The sequence below is a fragment of the Nylanderia fulva genome, unplaced genomic scaffold (assembly GCF_048542155.1).
Source record: "Nylanderia fulva isolate GAGA-0341 unplaced genomic scaffold, ASM4854215v1 Scaffold27, whole genome shotgun sequence".
Taxonomy (NCBI): domain Eukaryota; kingdom Metazoa; phylum Arthropoda; class Insecta; order Hymenoptera; family Formicidae; genus Nylanderia; species Nylanderia fulva.
Window position 1 is genome coordinate 869101 of NW_028190336.1, and position 19195 is coordinate 888295.

Genomic DNA, 19195 nt, shown 5'->3' on the forward strand with positions numbered 1-19195 from the left:
TTACATAGCTATATAATAAATTGCTATTTAAATTCAATACTGACTGCAGTTTGAAGCCTATTGCTTTCCATTTTAATTGGATTATTTCCGTAGACCGCTGTATTACAGCTCACGAAAGGAAGGGATGCCTTACAAGTTATTTGTACGTTGTCTGTCAATATTATATTTCGTAGGAGGAAGTTGATTTAATATATTATACACGCTTATGTTATTATCATCAACAATAAGAAATTGTTTCATTGTTCAAAATTAATTTTGTGAATTTTTCATACTTTGTCTAATAGAAAAAAAAACTGATTATTTATCATTAAATATTAAAAAAATATATTATAAAACAAATTAAAAACGTATTAAAAGAATTTTTACACAAATGTTATTTCAACAAAGAATATTGATAATTTAAAGTGCTTAAATTTCATAATATCTAATGTCTCTTATTATAATAAATTGCATCAGCAAATACCAGCAAAAAGCAAGTGCGTTGCAAGTATGTCATTTTGCAAGACTTAATCATTTATGTTTTTCATTTCATGTTCACAAATGTCGATTAGTGTATCGCATGCAAGCAAATTATCTTCGTCAACTTTGGCAAGTAAAGAGCAAAATATCTCTGTTTCTTTTTATCTCAAACGCATGGTTACGTATCCAATCGTCTTCCTCTTTATGATACGATATTTTAATGTAGCTTGTTGTTTCTTACGACCAGTATCACAAAATATTAACGAATATTCGTACTTACGGATTACAAATAATTAGCGACAATACTAATTGTGTTTTCGAATTCTACATAACTGTTTCTACAAGTTATATATGTGTTGTTGTAGGTTTTATTATTTTTAAAATTTTTACGAACATGATATCTGCTCTCTTTGATACATATAAAAATATTTTTGAAATGTTGACAGTAATACACGTTGTCAGTGTTAATCTCCATGTGTTTCAGAAATCATCGTGGCTTGATATATTTCTAGCAGAATTTCTCGCGCAGATTAAGGAAGGCAAAGACGTAAAAGATGTTCTGTCTTTCTGGTGAATATCTCCCTACGTAATTTTACATTAATTTCCTCATTCATTTATGTACAAATTTATGTACATATATAAAATCTCATAAAGTTTATCGGATGACATTTTTTTCTGAAAGTATATATCCGATTATTTTTATGACTTTAACGTCTTCATCTCAACCGCAATATGAATATTCGATTACACCCTTGCGGTTGTGATGGAAATTTTTTTTTACAAAAGCTAGTTTTGTTTTGATATTTTATTTAGTACTTCATCCTATTTTTCTGTTATCTTAAGCCAATTAAAAATTATTCGAATACTTTAAATATCTGATTAATAGCTGATTATATATAAGCACGTATGTAATATAAAAAGTCATTGACTTTTCTTATGTTTGGATTATATTGTGAATTACTTTCTGATAAACGTTAAGGCAAATTGTTATTTCTGTGTTTAATGTACGTGAGCTGTTCAAAATAATAGTCACGTGTGTCATAATCATCATATCTCTCATTGATAACTCGTATCTGATAGCTCGCATACCTTCATTATTAAGTAATCCTGTAAAAAAATATACAAACAAATGTCAAAATCAAATTGATATCCTTGTGTCAATTTTAGTTCGCTTGGTGGTGGCGGCGTGTCTTCCCTCGTGGCCCACGAATTACTCTCGGATGTGCACGAGCTGTGCGGAAAGAGGAACGATGGCAGCGAGCTGGTCAGTCTACAAAAGTACTTGGTCCAGGATCGCGGATGGCGTTACCTAGCTGTACTGCATCTATTGGGTGTACGCGGTTTGTCTTGCGGTCGCGAGTTGGTTACATTGCTGGTTGCTCTCTATCCAGTCGCGTTCTTAGAGGCTACTATTTCGAAAGCTGACTCGTTCACCATGTCGCAAAAGCCTGAAAGTAACGAATCTATCGGCGTTGGATCGTCAACACGCAACCAGTACGTCAAATTTCACTGCAACGACAATATCGTCGACACGGTAGACATCGTTCTGCACGCGAAACGCAAAGCCACTAAGGGTATCTCTCACGAGAACGGTGATGCGTCATCACGCGGAAAAGCCGCTCGTAGACGATCTGTCGCCAATGTTGCAAAGTGCCGTCAGTCCGTGAATAACAAGCAAATAAAATCGTCGACTCTAAAATCTCGACGCAACACACCCGAGAACGCGACGAGCAGCGAGTCTGAGTTACTGACGGACGGCATCGATCCAGCACGTTCTCTTACTCTGAAGATCCGTCAGAATCCGATGGACTTTGAATACTTTACGTCGATCGTCAGAAGCGATGAGGAGCAGAAATGGCAGGCCGAGTTGTACGAGTTGCCACCTCGCCCTGTGAGAAAAACATCGCGTGATTATATCGACGAAAGAATCCAGGATGTATTGAATGCCAAGATCAGTAACTTCGAGATTAGTTTGCTTATCATACAACTGCTACAAGGTTCACGTGACTACGATACACCCGCCGAACAGACACCAGCTGTGCAGGTTTTGAAATTTGCTCTGGATACGTTGTGGTCGTTACAATCTGGCATAGACGGCAATAATTTGAGCGGGACGGAATGCGTCACTCTGAAAGCGGCGGCCGCCAGGTTGATGTTGACGGCTCTAGAACGCGCTTTGAGAGCCGACGAACCTACCACGGCGGTGATTCAAAATGGCCTGTTGCCGATGACTCTGAGATTGCTGGAGGATGCTTGCGGCAAACCGGTAAACGTGTTGGAACCGGAGGAAGGTTCACTATTGCAGGAGTTTATCTTCGCCACCATTTACGGAATTGTTACCTTTCTTTATTGCCTGTTGCATCAGCGCGGCAGCAACGTCGATAAGCTATCGGATTTCCTTGAACTGTTCCGACTTTTCATTGAGAGTCAGGACGGTAAACTCGTTGAAAGAACGATATTCGCGATCGTCGATTTACCCAGCGTTGATACGACAAAATCCATAGTACGCGCCAAGAAGATAATCGACATGATAGGCGCGCTGATCAGCGGAATGAAGCATGTTCGCCGCTATCTCTCGCACGCCACGCAGTGCCACAGAACCAAGCACAGATCCTGCATTGATAACATTCAGAGTTATCATCATTTGGACGTGCTCGGAGTACCATATTCCCAATTAACTGTTGGTGTGGCTGATAAACAGATATGCTGCATCTCCTCGCTATTCGCGACGCTCACGAGTCTACTGAAGAAGTCTCATCTGTTCGCGAGCGAGCTGCAAGTGAGATTGATCAGGATCACCACCGTCGCGGGTACGTGTTGTTGCTTCCCGCCCAAGGTACTCATTTCGAGTGTCGTCGCCTTCTTGAAGAAACGCAATTTTTCGACTTACGCGCCAGCTGTAGCATTTCTTGAGCGTATTTTCTTCAAAGAGCTAGGCGTTTATCCAGTAACAGATGTATGCAGTACCTGCGTGAGGCCGGCGAATTATTCGTGGGATTTTCTGGAGATGTACGTCGATTTACTATGTCCTAGTGATCCGAAACTGTGTTACGTCGTCATGACGCATCTGCTGCAAGTTACATCCGGTTCCCGATTTCACGTTAAGGAACAGCTTCTCCTCAGAGTCTTCTATCCAGCTTTTCTGCGCGCTAAAGAATGTTACACGATCGATAATAGCAATGTAACGGCAAAGTTTCTCTTGCAGTCCTGTATGTCTGTTATATCGTGTTTAATCGTAAACGCGCAGATGTATGAGAAATTTATGGCAATAAACGGACTGCGCGAGATATTACCATTGATAGAAAATGCGGCGTTTACTAGAAGCGTTTATGCTCTTTTGGAAGTCACCGTAACTATAGAGATTTGGAAGACGCGTGGTGAGAAATTCGATAATTTAGAAAGCGTCGAGATGCCGGTCGCAACTAGGTATCTCTTTGAATCTCTCGATAGAGAGACGAATGAGTTATTAAATTGCTTACCGAGAAAGGAAGAAAAGACTGATCAGCGAGGCGAGAGCAAAGATACATCCGACGCACGTCCTGACAATCAAAAAGTTGATCTGTCTCCTGTGAAAAATTTAAAAACTGATGAGATGACAATTGAAAGTCTACAGCAACTGCCTGAAAGTGATATTCACCGCGAACAATTAGAGAATAAGACTGATATTGTAATAAATTCGAATTCATTCGAGAAGCTTTATACTCTTATAGAACAAGTTGTTGAAGTGTGCGACGACCCGAACGTGTCGTTTGAAAGATTAAGCCTGTATCAGGCTAGCGTGGCTTGGAGAGCTGCTGCAGGTGTAGCTTTGTGCAGCCCGAAATTTCGCACCGAGTTGTCCGTTCATCCGGTATCCAGGAAATCGCTACGTTTATTCAGGCTGTTAACTATAGGCCTCGCTACGGACCGTATTGAAGGTACAGTCGTACAATATAATTGTGGAATGATAATTCTAGAAAGAATGATCACGTATTAATAAACATATTGTGCTCTTTTAGATACTGGTAAATCGGCATATAAGCTCCTCGAGGCCCTGATTACATGTTGTCTGATATCTCCGTTGTGTAAGTGTATGTCTATGTTATGAATGCGATTAATAAGCATATGTATACAATATACGTACATGCGGGTAAACACATGTATATCAGTCGTTCACGCAGCTGCGGGATTATAATCCAAAGACGTTTCGCGCGTTTGCTAGGCAGAAAAACAATTCAGAGAACGCAGATGGTAAACGTCATTCTTGAAATCGCGATTGTCTTGATTATACACGTGAAATTATTCATTTGTTTGAAATTATTACTTGCCGCATAGAAACTATTTTATTATTTTTATCGACTTTATATATAACGAGAGTGTTCTGTATGCTGCAGATGATTGTGACATAGTTATGGAATTAAGGAAAATATTGATGAATACCGGGATGAAGCTCGGTCGTGGAATAGCTGTGATAGTGGATGCGATATTGAAAGTCTCTATGCTGAAACCGGCACAGGAAAACAGTATATCTCAACAACCGCGTCCTAGAGTACGTGTCGTTTTTAAATCTTATTAATTGTTAAAAATCAATAAACTTTAAATATTTCTGTATGTATATCGATGATACATGTTTTTATTTTATTACAGTTACCAACTTTGTCGTTGGAGAATCCATCGGACTACAGTGCCGAGGATAGCAGTACCGGTGAATACGTGACCGCTGACGATGGATACGAAGCGGATGTCGAAGTACCTGAAAAGAGTTCCAACAACAGCGTCACTAAGAAGAGCAGTCCTCTTGGACTTGTAGTAGAACCGAGAGGTCACGCTAATGCGCATCCTGCTTTATGTTCCTTGGCGATAGATCTTTTAATTCACTTCAGCGAACAGTAAGGTCCCGAGCTTTGAGATACATACGTTAACGTATTATTATTACTTTATTTTATGCAATTTTTTTTTACAGAGGTTTAGATTTAGAGAGAAGTTCGATAATAACCAGTGGGTTGCGAAGGATTGCCAACACGTGTCGAGAAAGTGCCTCAAGTTGCGCTGCCCTTGCGGCTTCAGGAACTATTATGAAAATATTGAACGGCTTTAAAAATATACTCACTAATAATGATCCACGATATCGAGGTAAGTTTCAGCACTCGTGCTAAAACTTATATCTATTCATTAAGTATTAAAGTATTATACGATGAATTTTTTTCAGATTTGCAACACGCTGCGTTGGAAGTTTTTACATTGCTGGCGACACAGTCAATCTCCTCGGCCGAGCTAGTTACATATCTGTCTTTCTTCAAAGCAGACAAACCACCGTTGTTACCCTTGCTAGAGCCATTGTATCACTTGGTGCTAGTGGCACGACCTCAACCGAATTTTATCCTATCGTTCCCCGTGCATACTGATGTAACAACATCGCTGAAGACGGAGCAACATAAGAATCAGGAGAAAGCTGAGAATCTCGTGAAAAATTTTAGAAAGAAACATCTCGCAGCAGGAATTTGCAGTCCGTGGTCTGTACATGCGACGTGTCTACCCGTTGGTCCGGAACTCGCCTGGCCAGTATGGTTGCACGGTTGTTCCGCTTCCATGTGGCTAAGGGTAGAAAGAGGAATGTCAACTGGCAGTCGTACAACAGCCTATACCGCTTCTCCGTTATTCGACTCGGACAATGAGAGTCTATCTGACTGGGGTATTCTTTCTGACAATTGGAATCGGGAAGGTTAATAGAAAACATGTTATATACGTTTATAAATTCCTATAATTGTGTGCATGTTGTCATTTATTACTAATTAATATGCGAGGAGATATATTTAGAAATCTGATATTTGATCTTTTCATGGTATTGTCAGTTATAGCGGGTTCTGTGTCGCCACCCACACCAACGTCGATAATACATTTGATGTCCATTGGCTTTGAATCGTTGGTTCTAGAAATGTGGCTTGATCTAAAATCAGGTAAGATATTACTTTTAAAATTCACGAATCAAATAGAAATTTCTATTGATTAAATTTAATTATTTTTAGATAAATTAATGTTACGACTCACTCGTCCGGACGACAAGATGAATCGAACGATCTCTGAAACTTCGATAAATGACATGCTTCCTTCGGGACATTGGCATCACTTGACCATAAACTTTAAAGATACTGTCTTGAATAAGCGCAGTGCTGTAGTCGAAGTTACGCTTTGGATAGACGGTTGGAAAGAGGTCAATGCCCAGTTACCATTTGACGGTTTATTGATGAGAAAACCGGGTACCACGTGCATTTTATTAGGTCAAATCGGGTCGAGCAGTATTGGCGCATGGTATTTCGGAAATTTAATGGTTTTTAGGTACATTATTTAGATGAATAAATAGTAATTCACATATAATGTATAGAATCCTATATACATATAATTTGATTATTATTCCTAGATGTCCAGTATTCACGAAGGAACGTGCATTGTATTTAGCAAGTCTCGGACCAAATTACACCAACTTGGCGGATTGTATCTTAAACACGGTGAAGCCTGATTTTGCGCCCCTTATAGCATTCGGTGCACTAAACGATGGTATTCGTGAAGTGAAATATGGTTAGTATAATACACAATATTATTATACAAAATATAAATATTAGACTAAATATAAATGTTTATTTCCACTTGATACTTTAATCTTTATTTTTATATTTTGTAGAAGGAGGTAAATTCGATTCAAGCCGGCGAAAATCTTACGGTGGTACTTACTTGAAATACGCTGTTGAGACAGTGATATCAGAATCGAAAATTGACTGGGATGTCGTTATGGATGCGACAAACTCGCATCTTGGCGAGCTGCAAGATAATTTGCTTCTCAGTTACGAGGCTCAAAATCCCAACATCGTACATCTATATCCTCAAGCCATCACTAATCCTGCTGGTAAATAACACGGCATTCGATATATGTCATTAATCATATCGTAGATTGATTTATAATAATATATTTTTGTAGTTATTACGAGAAATATCTTTCCGGGCCAATCAGGCTTTAGAATTATCTCAGCTCCAGAAAACAGAGTGTCACAGCAACCGCCTTTATCGATACCTCCGATTGCATCTACTTACTTAGAAAATCAACAATATCGAGGACTCATACCTGCAGCGATCTTAGTAGGCGGTGTACCAGTATTTTTATATCTTTTTGCCAGGGTAAGTATTTTTTTAAGAATTTATATTTCGAATAATAATTTGAAAAGAAAGAAAATTAGTCAATTGCATTTCCACGCATCTAAACATTCACGATTGCTTTGCATAGGTAGTCGAATTAAATTCTACCGAAGAGGAACAAGCTCTGGCCCTCTCCACAGTCTTGCATCTTGTTCGTAGTGATTCAGAACTCTTGAATCAATACCGATCGGATGGCGGGACATTACTGATTCTTCGCGTTCTAGAGTCATCTCGGTGCCACGCAGGTAGACACATCCTGAAGGCGATGCTGGATGCGGCGTGCGACAGTTCGATCATCATTAGAGACCTTGGCAATGGTAGCTATCCAGTTTCTCAGAATTGCGAGGCTGTTATCACGGATCCAGAATTGATCAAGGCCGCGTTTACCGCGTGGAGAGCATGGGCGAAATACGATACGTTAAATTTGTTACTGCAAACGCTGCTACTTTTATTGCGAGATCAACATTCGCAGCGTGAATTCAATGCGTCTCAATTAAACAGAGTTGGAATCGTGAATACGATCCTTACCTTGTGTAAGGTAAATCAAATATTCTATTCAATACGTTATTATACATCAATAGAGCATGTATATATTTTATAATAATATCTATTGCTTTTATAGGAACACTTTATGTACGAAATAAACGAAGAGGTAAATGCCGTATTAGATTCGAATACTGGAATCGCAATTGTAGAATTGATGCGTGCTTTGATGGGCGCACCACCGGAGTTTGCTCATTTGGTCGCCATTACTGATTATTTGGTTCTTGTTCATCAAGCCTCAGAAACTTATGTCACTCACTCGCGACAAAATATCTATTTTATGTTGCCGCAATTTACGGAGAAAAAAACGAATTTGAAAAAAAGCGATAACGGTTCTATTTTTTCTAGTGATTCGATGAGCTTGATGGAAAACAGTAAATTGAATAAGGCATTAACGAATGAACAGGTGTGAATTTTTTCAGACGTGTCTAACAATTGATTGAAAAAAAATGCACAAATATTATATTCAATTGTTCGTTTTTGTAGATTCAAAAGACTCGAAGTCCCAAAAGAAAAGATCGTAAAAACATGCCATTAACTGATAATACTAGTGCTGGAGAGGACTCTGGAATTGCAGCTAGTGATGGATCTACTCCACAAAGCAATGTAAGTAACAGAAAAGCAAAAAATATGATATAATTTTATATATTATTCATTTATACGTGTGCACATTATTATTTAGGAAAGACAATCAACATATGCGGATGAGAGAAGAGCTTGTCAAGGTTTAGTCTGCGAAGGACTCTTGTTGTTATTGAGAGATGCTGTAAGAGTATTACCAGACTGTCAAGTGGGATCGGTGCTGAAGCATGTTTTAAGAGCTGAACTGTTGTTGGTTTTAGCCAATGATCCCGATAATCGCGTACGCACAGCATTGATCAAGGTAAATGATTTCTTAGTGTAATAGATGTAATTTCCGTATCGATACATGAAAGGAATGAAATATTTCATCAATATCTTGCATGACATTTTTCAGCTGATACAAACTTATCTACAACGTGCTAGTGATGAGGAAGTCAACAAGTTTATAAAACAAAAGTATTTCATGCATCTAGGAAATCAGATAGCTTTATATCCCACAAGCGATTCAGTGATTATTGCTTTAGAGAACTTAGCTGTACGAAGTCCTACTTTGGCGGCGATGCCAATGTTAATGGCAATAATTGCAAAGGCTTCAATATCTGATTCAAGTATAGTCAAGCCATTGATATTGTTTATAACTGATGTAATAGCAAAGGTATGGGAATAGAATTCATTTTCTTGATAGCAGATTTGACAAATACAATTAATTGAATTAATTGTTATCATTTCTCAGAATACGAACACCCTGAAGGTACTCTTAGAGCAAGGCTTAATCGAATCATTGGTGCAAGGCTTGGTCGGAGTCGCGCATAAAGGCAACTCGATGTCTCTTCATCGAGATATCCACGTGCTGTTCGTGACAATCGCGACTAAGCTTCTAGAATTACCTGGCAGCCATCAAATACAAGCGATATTAGATCTACACGTGATACTTGATTACATGGAAATATCGGAAAAGTTACGATGCCGTGCGAGTTCGATTCGTACGATCGTGAGAGACGCACAAGTCGCGTTGTTTGACGGAGAGTTGGACGCACTCGTGACGAAAATGTCGAATCCCTCGGGATTCCGTCTACGTAGCACGACTTCGTATTTGGCGTCGGCATCTTATTTCACTTCAGGTAATATTATGGTGTGCACAAAAGTTGTAAACACTCGCATTCGATATTCACATAAGAACATTTTTCCAGTTCTTACGACGTCCAGCGAGCAGAGCGATCATGGATCCCATTCCTCCAGCTATGGTAGCTTCCATGCGAGCTCGCCTCCGATACTACGCGAACCCAGTAAAGGAGAATTGAACGATCGTTTTCGCATTATCGTGACACGTGCAGTTGACTTTATAACTGCGGCCGATATGTCATCATCTGTTAACGAATTGCAACTAACGAAGAGGCTATTTTCCATCCTTTTGCATGGTTTGTGCAATCCGTTAGAAAAGAAAAATAATTGGAGCAATACATTTTCCATTAGACCAGCGTTGAGAAAATATACAGCTAAAATTATGATATGGCTGCTGGAGCCGCATCAGAGTACCAGTACGAGAATGTACGCCGTCAGATCTCTGATGGAAGAACCAAGAGCTCGCGAAATTCTATCGTGCATTTTGGAGGTTCATCCACAGGTATCTGTGTTAATTAATTAGGACAACTAATATTTATACTTTACACATTAGGACGCGAAATTTTATATCATCTGGAATATTATTATGTCTAGATGGAACAAAAATTTACCGTATTTTTTTGGGACTTGCTGCAAAAACTGGACGAGATGCCCAGTGCCGATGCCAGAGTGTGCGTAGAGCTGAGAGAAGCTCTGCGCGTATGGAATCTCGCGAAAGGGATAGAGCAAGCTAATTCAGAAGTGTGGAACGACGAATTAGCTTTGTTGCGTCGAGATTTAGTCTTAGATGAGGAAATTTGTTTAGATAATTATCCTGCAGTTCTAAGGTAAATACCTGTGTAAGATCAATGTATGTTTTTTTCGAGAAGTTAACGTAGAATAATATATAATTTTGTGATAGAATCGGCAAGAGATTCGATGCGTTGGCAAAACAATTAATCGAAAGCGCTATGAATATAACACGTTCGGTTGTGGAAGAACAAAATCGTGAGCGCAAGGTTTCGATGGAACAGTTTAAACATATGCGAGCATTAGAGGCTCAGACAGTGGCTAGGTGGAGAGATATAGCCAAACGATTAACACATGAACGGGCGCCGTGGCACTTTTCTGACAGTTATCCGAAAAATTGGGAATTGGATCCGACTGAAGGTCCTGCAAGAGTCAGAATCAGGCTTCAGAGATGTCACTTGAATATTGATAAAAGATTTTTCTTGCCTGAACATCAAGATAATTTAGGTATGTAAAGAATAATCAAGGTATGTAAGGAATAAATCAAACAAATAATTTATCTTAACAGCATTTTTTGCCATTTCTTTTGTTGATGTCAGTAATACATTGAAGAAATTCTCGTGATTAATCTTTATAGTTTTATATTTTGTAGACTCTTCCAATATCGAAATGCCGTTGTCGTATTTATTCACGAGTATTCATGAAGATGCTAATACTGCGGCTTTGATTGAACGATTACACACAAGCGAAAAAATACGTAAGATGTCTCAAGCGAAAGTCGTTACACCTAGAGCCGAATTAGCGGGAGAAGTTCTCATTGGCGAGACATGCGTGTATTTTGTTCCTGATAATCCTGATGTTCCGTTACATACGGATGTAAGCAATTTTTCTCCTAGTGTCTCTTGTATAATTATAATCAACCATTATTTTTTTTCATTTAACCATATTATTAATTGTAGATAGCACTGGGTGGTTTTGATTTGGCAATAACCGGTGGTACTGCTTGGCGTCTTGAAGACATTCGCGAATTGCATAGAAGAAGATATCAGTTGCAAGAGAGAGCCATCGAGATCTTTCTCATTAACGGTAGAACGTACTTATTGGCTTTCAATTCGTCCGAGGACAGGGATGAATTTGCGACCGAGTTATCTGCTTGCAATTTGCCCAGGCGAATCCCCGGTGATGATTTGGGAGAGGCTCTAGCCTTGTGGAGAAGCGGTGCGCTCACTAATTGGGAATACATTATTTGCTTGAACAAACTGGCGGGTCGTTCGTATAACGACTTGATGCAGTATCCCGTGTTTCCGTTTGTCTTGGCAGATTATATCAGCGATAAGATTGATTTGAACAATCCAAAAATTTATCGGTAAATAATATGAAAGATATATGGAATATTGATTGATAATTTTCTTGAATACACTAATGTATTTGTATTATAGAAATTTCAAACGACCTATGGCTGTGCAAGATAAAAAGAACGAACAACATTTTATAAATAATTATAATGTAAGCAGATTTTTAAAAATAATTACACGTTATCATTATATAATTATATATTTGATATTTTTCTAAAGACATTAATGACTATATCTTGATACAGTATTTGAAGCAAACAGAAGGAACAAATCCAATCGCCTTAAATAAAATACCATTTCATTACGGATCTCATTATAGTAATTCTGGTACGGTGTTGCATTTCTTGGTACGGCTTCCACCGTTCACTAGTATGTTCCTATGTTATCAAGGTAATTATTAAAACTATTCTTTTTTTTATGATAATATAAATAAAATTTATCCTCATTAAAATTATGTTTATTTGCAGATAATAGTTTTGATATTCCTGATCGAACATTCCATGCAATAGCTACCACATGGAGATTAACTAGTTGCGATTCCACAACAGATGTGAAGGAATTAATACCGGAATTTTTCTATTTACCTGAATTTTTATTAAATTTTGAAGGTAAATTAGAATAAAATAAAAAGTAATGCGAATACATTTGCAAATACTTTTTTTGTATTGTAGGATTTAATTTTGGTGTTCGACAAAATGGTAACAAAGTTGGAGACGTCGAATTGCCGAAATGGTGCGGTGGCGACCCGCGTCTATTTATATTGGCGCATAGAGCTGCATTGGAATCAGACATCGTGAGAGAAGTATTACCATACTGGATCGATCTCGTTTTTGGATTTAGACAAACGGGAAAACCAGCGGTAGAGGCTTTAAATGTCTTTCATCCTGCTGTACGTTGGTTCTACGTCATTACAACAGAATTTATTCGCTCTCTCTTTATATAATATTTTTTATATATAATATTTTATTTATTATATATTTATATATATAAATATATTAATAAGTGAATGAGTATCAATAATTCATTTTTTGTATTTAGACTTATTACTTTGACGTGGAACAAATAGCTGATCCTTTAGAACGTCAAGCTTGGGACACGATGATACGAACTTATGGTCAAACGCCTGCGCAGTTATTTAGAGCTCCTCATCCATTGATTCAAAATCTTGGCAATGTAACGCTTCCTAATCAGACACACGTTATCGAAGGAGTCAGTGGTAAATTTTTTTTGTTGATTTAGACTATCTACTATTATCACAAACACCGAATTACATAAAATTATATATTAAATTTATTTAACGAATGTCTGATATAATTGCAGGTATAAAATGGGGAAACTATGTAGGCGCGCCCGGCAATAAGCCCGTATTATGCTGGAACCTGAAGCACAAAACTCCATTAGCATCTTTAATTCCTCTAGCAACCGGTGATGTTTTTGGATTGCCTAATTATACGACACTTCTCCTGACTTACACTAAAGAGAAAGGTCATTGATTTATATTGCAATTTTTGTATATTATTGCGCTTTTTATACAATTCGCGAAGTTTTACATAGTATGATATTTCATAAATCTCTTTGCTACAGGTGGTAGTATGTTAAGCGGCATGTCTGTCTTGGGTGCTGCATTGGCATCATGGAGCGGAACAGATGGAATTGCTCGATTAAAATGTAAAAAGGAACAACCACCGAGACCTTTAATTAAATCCTTAGGCCTCGATCCCGTAAGTATTTTAATACATATATCATAATAAGCTTAAGATCTCCTTCTTTAAGAATTAAATAATAAAACAAAGAGAAAACGCGAGTTTATATATAACATTATTTAAGTTATTTCGAAAATAAAATGTTAAATGAAGTAATTGCAAATTACTTAATTACTATTTAGATCACGACATTAGGATCTACTCCAGATTGTGGACAACTCTGGATTGGACATTTATCAGGCAGAATTACAGTGCATACATATACTATCGGAATTACAGGCAAAATCGAATTCAATTTAGCACCCGCAATAATACTTTTAGCCCATAGAAGTCGAGTGACAACAATAGCTTTATCACGTGCGTTTAGTATCGCTTGCTCTGGAGATGCTAATGGAGTCATCGTTATTTGGGATTTAAACAGGTACACAATATAAAAATAAATTTTTTGTTATGTTTAGTAATTCATTTTTTTCAAATATTCTTTGTTTTGAAACAGTCTAATGTATGTGAGGTCAATAGTCTACGATCAAGGTTATACAATACATCTCTTGTGTATCAGCGAAACACTTGGTGATGTAGCAGTTACTTACGAGATTCCTAGGTCAGAGGACAACGTAAGCGCCGATCGATCTGAATTAAGAGTTTACACTATAAATGCGAAAAGTATAGGCTCTATCTTATCCAAAAGACGTGTAACAGCACTTTGTTATAGCAGTGCACCGGAAGGTATTTCTGTCAATGTTATTGCAACTGGTTTAGACAATGGAATAATAAGGTATGTATATAGGTATTGCAATTTGTTAAATCTATGAACAACAAATAAAAGTGTTTTCGAATGCAGATTATGGAGCAGTTGGGATCTGCAGTTAGTCAGAGAAATTTCGAATAACGTGAAAGATAGTTGTGCAATAATTGCTGTTGTATGGTCCCTGGATCAGCATCATTTATACGCGGTCACGGAGGACTCTACTGTTCTAATTTGGGAAGGATCTAAGCGGCTCAGTAACGGTACTCCGAAATTCGTCAATTTAACGTCATTCTGACCTGTACAATCATCGTCCAAACAATCTAAACCTGATATAAAGACAAATGTCGTATGAACTGAGAAGAAAGCTTGTGTATAAAGAAAGAGAATTAGATTGGAAGCATAAAAGTGATGTTATTTTCTATATTACGTTTATTACGTTTTTCTTATCTGTTTTGTTTTCTTTATTGTTTTCAATATTATTTAATAGATTATTTTTGCGTTATTATTTAAGAGTTAATTTTCAATTAGTTAATTACACTCTTGAATCTTTTTTACTTTTAGTCATGATCATGACATGTATTGAAAGCAAAATGAATGATGTACCGAAGTATTATCTTATTGATTCTTCGATTATTAATACAATGATTAGATCCCTAGTTATACCTAGTATGAATCATTATATTTTTATATATTTTTATATTGTACCATATATATACATATATTATATTCATATAGATTATATGTTTCGCTTTTTGTTTTTATTATAATTTATGTATATAAATTTTTATAAAGTAACGTTGGAGTAATAAATTAAAGAACATGTTTATAGAAATTATTTTTTTAGGAATTTTTGCAAATATTTTTGACATATATATACATATATATGTATATGTCAAAATATTTGTATATAAACTATGTATATATATATATATATAAATACTCGTTCAATCAGCATTGTGATCAGACTTAGGAATTTTGTAAATAACTACTGCTACATATGTCAAAAATGTTATATATATATAGGTTTGTTTTTAATGCATTAAAACTGATTTTATTTATCTAATGTATTTACTTAATATATAACTATTTATTTCAAATTTCATTAAGGCAAGGTTCAATTATTTCAAATATTGGATAATATTTTGTTGTCCTTCTTGCAATTTGATCTGCAGTATCACCACTTGAGTTTACTATATAAGGATTTATATCTGCATGTAATAGAAGAAGCTGAAGAGCAGGGGAGTTATGAGAACTAGCACATACCAGATGTAAAGGTGTTTGATCCCCTTTACTTTTGGCATTTATATCTGCTCCATTTGCAATCAATGTTTCAGCGCATTCCGTGTTATTCCAACAGCATGCAGAGTGCAAAGGCTGCCATTCATCCTGAGTTTTAGCATCTATTTTTGCTCCCGCTTCTAGTAGATACTGTTGAGAAATAATAATAAGATTATAACGTATACTGTTTAAACTAGTTTTTATGAATATTAAAGAATAGAACAAGTTCTTCTATTTTTACCTTAACTACTTCTATATTATTGCTGTAACACGCTCTATGAAGTGGAGTATAGCCATCCTTATCAGTGCATTCTAACAAAAGGCTGTTCTTTTGCACTAATTCCTTAATTTTTTCTAGATTTCCCTCCTCAGCAGCACTCAACATAGCCTTCGCATCAGGTTCTAAAAGAAATACAACATTATTATAAATTTGACATAACTGGACAATTTTCATAAAAAATTGGAGATTGTAAAAGTGCATTTTATTTTTTCCATTTTAACATTCTTACAAAAATAACTGATCTCTCAACGCGATATAGAAATACTTGTCAGAAATTATAACCTTTTGCATTACGCTCTGCTATTACACCATCGTCGTCATCTTCCCAGGCGCTCACTTGCATACGTTCACTACGTGGTGTGCTAAGCATCTTATCTCGTATCGCCTCCAAGTCTTGCAATTCATCGCCCTCCTCTTCTGAAGACATGTTTCGTTGTCGAACTCCAGTTAATCGACGCAAATTTATCTCTCGACGTATAATGCGTATCACGTGTACTGTCAAAACATTTGACACATTTTAAGTTATACGAGGGTAAACATATGAGAAAGGTAACATTTGAGAAAAGAATATTCGAGCTTCTAGCTTTTATGGCTTTTAATCATAGACATAGGAAATATAAAAAAAAAGAAATATATTTTTGTCTATACTTTTAATTTATTACAATTATCATAAGTTTGCGCAAAATGGACTGTTTGAAATTATTGGAAACTTTGGATGTTCTAGGTTGTGCTGGTATTTGTATAAGTACTGAGAATTCGCAGCTGCTGCAAAATTCGTTGCTTATTTTGCAAACAGAAAATCATTTCCGAAAATGTTATTATTGGGGTAGAATTAATGGATTACAAAATGATTATCATATTGCATTCGGCTATGAAAAGGATTGCATGAATGGCAGAGTATATTATTATAGGTAAATTTAATTTAATTTTCAAGTTTTTAAAGTAAAATTTAAGTATATTAAAATGCAATTTTTATAGAAAATTGGATATGTATGTAATATTTAAAATTAAATGCATATTTTAATTATATAAAACTAATTACTAAAAAATGTTGTCTCAACTTTTCTCTTTAATTTTGATACTTATATTATCTTTGGATCAATTTATAATTAAATGAAAACTTAACTATTTCTGTTCTTTTATATAGCACAGATGGCATAAACTGGTTGTTGCTGCCAAAAGCAACAAAGTGTGGACGTTTTCTGAGTCCTTTGGCGGTCAACAGATTCGATGGTGATCCATCCATTGTCACAAATGTTTATAATGTCAACCCACCATTTCCACCAGATGAGGATCCCAAAGCTTATTACGATGTAATCAACAATTAGAGGATGTTCCTTCAATTTTTTTCCCCCAAAAAATCCACTCAACTTCAAGAAATTGCTAAAATTAAATAATTCAATTAATTTAACTCAAAGAACATATTAAGTATAGCTTTATAATGATCAAGAAATTTATGTAATAAACAATGTAAAGAAAATACTGTGAATGCAGGGTCCTGTGCCAAAGGAGCTGAAAGAAGAAAATCGTCTCGCAGCTGTTGTGGAATCTATCACTGAAGACGCAGCGATAATTCCACGTGGGGCTTGGTTCAAATGTCCGGATGGCGACGTGATCGAGAATCCGAGCTTTGAAGGTCTCCGCTCTTCGGATGCTTGTCATCTCAAGTCCTACTTGCACGCTTGGATGCCGAAAGAGAAATGGAATACCAATTTACTGTCTCGGCCTGATTATAATTATGCATTAGACTTCCTGGACAGCATAGACATGGACGTTCCTCGAGGTATATCGCTTTATATACAGACAAGTAGCGATAGAGTTAAGAATTTAATTAATTAAATTAAATTAATTGCAAGAAAAATGTGACGACGTTATTTTATGATCACAGAGTTTTATGTATATGTATAGCATGTCTTTTTAAAAATATATATCTATTTATTTATTTTCAGAATGTTGGGATATGCAATTTCTCATGGGTGGTCGTCTGGTCATTTTGCACAGTCTATATTGGCATGGAATGACCTTCTTTCATAAGTTGAATTCGCCACATTATGGATTTTTATATGTTGGGTATGGAAAGAAAAATTTAGATCTTCCATTCATGTATTAATAATACAAAAAAAGAAGTTATTATTCAAAAGTAAAAATTGCAAAAAAGTAAAAATTGCTATACGAGATATTACATAATAATAAACAGATATTGTGATGTTATAGTGATAAGTAATTTTTTTGCAATTTTTACTTATGCATAATTTTTTTATTCGTGTACTAAAACAAGATTATTATGCAAAAGTAAAAATTGTTATGCGCGATATTGCATAATAATAAATATTGCTATGCTATATATATTTATATATAGTGATAAGTAATTTAAATTTAAATAAGTTCAACCATGAAGTTAATAAAAGCATATGATACGTTTCAAACGTATCGAGCGTGAACACGCATGAAATTGTCCACCTACAATGTGCGAAGTATTCTGCGAAATGCGCGAACGATACATACGTGTTCGGTCGAACGAGTAATCGATATGTGTGCGACGAAATAATTTCACGCCATTGTTCTTAACGTCCGGTTCCCGTCACGAAAAAATCCATTGTCCGCATTTCGCGTCCGCTCGACAACTTTTAAATTTGCGACAACGTTAAATTTCGTGCTTCCTGCGGAACTTGTGCATTCTCGCGTCGCGGTGAAATTCAGGATTCTACGAAGTAAAAGCCGGGACGTGAAAAAAATCGAGTTCGAGTCGCGAGGAAACGAGGTGTCCCAGAAATTTGCGGGATATCTCTGATGACGGTACGTAAGTCTCTCTTTCCCTCTTTCATTACTACTATTATATGTTACTCGTAAAAGGAAATGAAATAATTGAATCAGGTATTACAGCCTGAATAATAAATTTCATCATTGGACACGACATTCTAATTAGATTTTTCAAATATTATATATATAATAACCACTTTAGCACAATCATATTTTGACAACAATAAAAAAAATAGATAGATATTGGGACATATCAAAACGCATTTCAATAATAAAAAAAAGAGAAGGCGGAAAAGATTCAGAGAACGAGAGAAGTGAATGTGTAATATAAAATTATGTATACAAAATATCATCGTGAAATTGTTGCACGCCATTTTGTGCATCAGTGTCTGAGCATAGATATTTAATTTCAGGCTCGAGGAATTTACATCGTTCGAGCGGACGTTTGAATCGCCGCGATTTTCGCGCG

General features: G+C 36.3%; 3 protein-coding genes across 12 annotated transcripts in view; 2 read left to right on the plus strand and 1 right to left on the minus strand.

The window, feature by feature from the left end:
- mv (lysosomal-trafficking regulator mauve) overlaps positions 1–15993 on the plus strand; it is a 21719-nt gene extending 5726 nt beyond the window's left edge. For 6 of the 7 annotated variants that reach the window (XM_085483834.1, XM_085483835.1, XM_085483833.1 and 3 more), the window contains 33 exons: positions 944–1029; positions 1627–4376; positions 4458–4523; positions 4833–4987; positions 5086–5327; positions 5402–5571; positions 5648–6160; positions 6291–6395; positions 6465–6774; positions 6857–7014; positions 7118–7339; positions 7412–7608; positions 7715–8164; positions 8249–8575; positions 8656–8775; positions 8852–9052; positions 9146–9406; positions 9485–9872; positions 9942–10375; positions 10468–10700; positions 10775–11109; positions 11255–11478; positions 11562–11968; positions 12042–12108; positions 12203–12347; positions 12425–12565; positions 12629–12846; positions 12996–13173; positions 13278–13442; positions 13542–13678; positions 13843–14081; positions 14157–14435; positions 14502–15993. In XM_085483834.1, coding sequence (XP_085339960.1) covers positions 944–1029; positions 1627–4376; positions 4458–4523; positions 4833–4987; positions 5086–5327; positions 5402–5571; positions 5648–6160; positions 6291–6395; positions 6465–6774; positions 6857–7014; positions 7118–7339; positions 7412–7608; positions 7715–8164; positions 8249–8575; positions 8656–8775; positions 8852–9052; positions 9146–9406; positions 9485–9872; positions 9942–10375; positions 10468–10700; positions 10775–11109; positions 11255–11478; positions 11562–11968; positions 12042–12108; positions 12203–12347; positions 12425–12565; positions 12629–12846; positions 12996–13173; positions 13278–13442; positions 13542–13678; positions 13843–14081; positions 14157–14435; positions 14502–14703 — 10125 coding nt within the window. In that variant the 3' untranslated portion in view covers positions 14704–15993. The remainder of the gene's footprint in view (positions 1–943; positions 1030–1626; positions 4377–4457; positions 4524–4832; positions 4988–5085; positions 5328–5401; positions 5572–5647; positions 6161–6290; positions 6396–6464; positions 6775–6856; positions 7015–7117; positions 7340–7411; positions 7609–7714; positions 8165–8248; positions 8576–8655; positions 8776–8851; positions 9053–9145; positions 9407–9484; positions 9873–9941; positions 10376–10467; positions 10701–10774; positions 11110–11254; positions 11479–11561; positions 11969–12041; positions 12109–12202; positions 12348–12424; positions 12566–12628; positions 12847–12995; positions 13174–13277; positions 13443–13541; positions 13679–13842; positions 14082–14156; positions 14436–14501) is intronic. The other variant, XM_085483839.1, reaches the window with a different exon arrangement.
- LOC114931525 (ankyrin repeat domain-containing protein 49) lies at positions 7706–16692 on the minus strand. Of its 4 annotated transcripts, none has more exons than XM_085483846.1 (4): positions 16249–16551; positions 15928–16088; positions 15672–15836; positions 7706–13140 (listed from the first exon to the last, which is right to left on the minus strand). In XM_085483846.1, the coding sequence occupies exons 1-4, from the start codon at positions 16391–16393 to the stop codon at positions 13093–13095; spliced, it is 519 nt and encodes a 172-aa protein (XP_085339972.1). In that variant the 5' UTR covers positions 16394–16551; the 3' UTR covers positions 7706–13092. The 4 variants fall into 4 exon arrangements, with proteins under 4 accessions (XP_085339972.1, XP_085339971.1, XP_029159442.2 ...); XM_085483845.1 differs by lacking the exon at positions 7706–13140 and adding an exon at positions 16629–16692 and having other exon boundaries at positions 13451–15836; positions 16249–16461; XM_085483847.1 differs by lacking the exon at positions 7706–13140 and adding an exon at positions 15458–15598 and having other exon boundaries at positions 16249–16545.
- Rsph9 (Radial spoke head protein 9) lies at positions 16622–18418 on the plus strand. Its single transcript, XM_029303608.2, has 4 exons — positions 16622–16877; positions 17114–17279; positions 17461–17749; positions 17916–18418. The coding sequence occupies exons 1-4, from the start codon at positions 16651–16653 to the stop codon at positions 18074–18076; spliced, it is 843 nt and encodes a 280-aa protein (XP_029159441.1). The 5' UTR covers positions 16622–16650; the 3' UTR covers positions 18077–18418.
- The last annotated feature ends 777 nt before the right edge of the window (positions 18419–19195 follow it).

Excerpts from the sequence above, each read along its gene's own strand:
- Rsph9 (XM_029303608.2), top strand. The coding sequence starts at position 16,651 with ATGGACTGTTTGAAATTATTGGAAACTTTGGATGTTCTAGGTTGTGCT. Across the intron at positions 16,878-17,113 it reads GGCAGAGTATATTATTATAG|CACAGATGGCATAAACTGGT; the intron begins GTAAATTTAATT and ends TCTTTTATATAG. Across the intron at positions 17,280-17,460 it reads ATCCCAAAGCTTATTACGAT|GGTCCTGTGCCAAAGGAGCT; the intron begins GTAATCAACAAT and ends CTGTGAATGCAG.
- LOC114931525 (XM_085483845.1), bottom strand. The coding sequence starts at position 16,393 with ATGTCTTCAGAAGAGGAGGGCGATGAATTGCAAGACTTGGAGGCGATA. Across the intron at positions 16,089-16,248 it reads AGCAGAGCGTAATGCAAAAG|AACCTGATGCGAAGGCTATG; the intron begins GTTATAATTTCT and ends TATTTCTTTTAG. Across the intron at positions 15,837-15,927 it reads ATAATATAGAAGTAGTTAAG|TATCTACTAGAAGCGGGAGC; the intron begins GTAAAAATAGAA and ends ATTTCTCAACAG.